This window comes from Cicer arietinum, chromosome 3 (assembly GCF_000331145.2).
Source record: "Cicer arietinum cultivar CDC Frontier isolate Library 1 chromosome 3, Cicar.CDCFrontier_v2.0, whole genome shotgun sequence".
Classification (NCBI taxonomy): Eukaryota; Viridiplantae; Streptophyta; class Magnoliopsida; order Fabales; family Fabaceae; genus Cicer; species Cicer arietinum.
The window spans coordinates 44,209,384-44,211,774 of NC_021162.2; the positions used below are offsets into that span (position 1 = coordinate 44,209,384).

General features: G+C 34.7%; 1 protein-coding gene across 1 annotated transcript; it reads left to right on the forward strand.

Moving 5' to 3' along the window:
• Positions 1-1,071: 1,071 nt before the first annotated feature.
• Positions 1,072-2,022, forward strand: LOC101494239 (uncharacterized). Its single transcript, XM_004491868.1, has one exon. The coding sequence runs from the start codon at positions 1,072-1,074 to the stop codon at positions 2,020-2,022; it is 951 nt and encodes a 316-aa protein (XP_004491925.1).
• The last annotated feature ends 369 nt before the right edge of the window (positions 2,023-2,391 follow it).

Consider the following 2,391-nt stretch of genomic DNA (forward strand, 5'->3'; position numbering starts at 1 on the left):
GTCAACACATCAATATTTTCTACCCAAGAACTACGTGAGTTTTGATTTCCCTATTGCACCTGGGGATACGTAGGAGCAAGGTCTTTCCCTTGTCAAACCAAATTAATAAAACAAATATTTTTTTTCTTTCATTAATGTAATTAATTTAATTTTTTATTATTCTTTTTGGGGTATAAATAAATAAATAGTTTGTATATAATTAATTATAGGGTAACCGTTTTAACGGACGTTGTAGGGCGACTTCCCTACTCGTAATCGACTCCCGAATCCGAATTTTCAATTCAAAAATATTATTTTAGGTTTTATCCAATTTTTCTTTAATAAAAATAAAATTGGTGGCGACTCTTTTTTTTTTCGCAGACAAACCGGACGCGACAACTGGCGACTCTACTGGGGATAATTTGAGAGTCAAGCCCAATCTAATTAATTATATATAGTTATTTTATTATTTATTATTTTTATTTATATTACCCCTATTGTTTTATTGTTTTATTTATTTTTTTATTTTTTATTTTTGTCATATTGTTGATATAATTATATGTATTTTGTCAATTTATTTTTATTGTGATTATTTTTTTTTTCTATACACCCTAACACGATTCACACACTTTTGAGTGGGCTCTATACCCGGGCTGAGTGCAACCTAAGATAAGTTCGAGACTGTGTAATGATAATCTTCTGGATGTACATCTTGTTTGGTTGTCATGAAAGTCTCACCTAGAGTTGACCTTTTCTATAATATTTCCATTTTAATAGTTTACCTATTAATTGGTTTAATATTTTAGAACTGAGTTGTGTGCTCTAGGAACCAATTTAGAACTATAGAGCTACCCTTAGTAAAGGTTCACATGGAAAAATGGTATAAATCGCACGTACATACGAAAATCTTACACTATGTCATGTTCACTACCCGCTAGTATACCCAAGTTTTTTTTTCTCTTCCTCATCATCATTTTTTTGTTTGTTTGCATCATAGTCTTTATCATGGTTACTTTTGAAAAATCATTATCTCATCATTTTCAAAACCATAAAAATTAAGGCTTGTTGTGAATAACTTTGACCACAGGAAATATGGGATCAAATGGTGGCTCAAATATTACTCCATTAAGAAAGACCTTGCCATTGAGAGTTCTTAAACCTGATGTGAACAACATTAAGAATCTTGCTCGGAAGTTGAAGAAAGTACAACGTGTAATCTTTATGGGGAAATTCGGCAAGATTCTTGATTTACTTGAAGTTAATGTACAAGTGGATGCCCTTACGGCGTTGGCCCAATTCTATGATCCTCCTTTTAGGTGTTTCACTTTTAAGGACTTTCAGTTGGCTCCAACGTTGGAAGAGTTCGAACGAATAATGGGATATCCGATGAAGGGGAGTAAACCTTACCAATACATGGAACACTATCCCTCACTGAAAACAATTGCTGAAACGTTTGATATCCCTATAAAGGAAATAGAAGACAATAGAACCAACAAAGATAATTTGATTGGATTTCCAATAAAATATCTTGAGGAGAAAGCAGTAAACTTAGCAAGAGATGGAAAATGGGACACCTTCATGGATGTGCTGGCCTTAATTATATATGGAATTGTTTTATTTCCAACTATTAAGGATTTTGTGGATTTCATGGCGATAGACGTCTTTTTGGCTTACAAGCATAGAGGGGAGAATCCAGTACCGGCAGTTTTGGCTGACGTTTATTGCACGCTCGACTTCCGTCATGAGAAAGAGGGGGGCCTAATCCATTGTTGCTCGCCAATACTCTATTTTTGGTTTGTCAAACATATTTTTCAAGACATGCATCAATTAAAAACTAAGAGCAAAAAGGAATGGGCCAACGTTCTAGCAAATCTCAACGAAAGAACGATTCAATGGTACTCCCGGAGTCAAGATATAAATGAAGTGATTTGTAGATGCGGTGTTTTCGTAGATGTTCCCCTCATGGGAACCAAAGGGTGTATAAATTATAGTCCCTATGTTGCATTGAGACAATTGGGTTATCCTATGAAAAAACCCCAATAATTGATGTAACAAAATCTTTTGTTATTCATGGACGAGATGGTTATCATGCTAGCTTGTTGAGAAGAATACGTAAGTCTTGGGAAGATGTTGTTAGAAGAGGACAAGAATTAGGGCCTAGAAGTTGTGGTATAGGAGAGGAATATCATAATTGGGTGAAAAAGAGGGCATTAGAGGTCAAGTTGCCTTTTCACAACACCATCATTACTCCCGAGGTAGTAACAACAGAATCTTTTTTTAGCACTGAAGATTTAGAGGCCGACTTAGCTCTCAAAGGACAAGAAATTGAAAAATTACAAAAAGAATTGGAGATGGCTCACCAGGCTTATAGAGATATGGAGTATAAGAATACCCAACAATCCCTTATCCTTG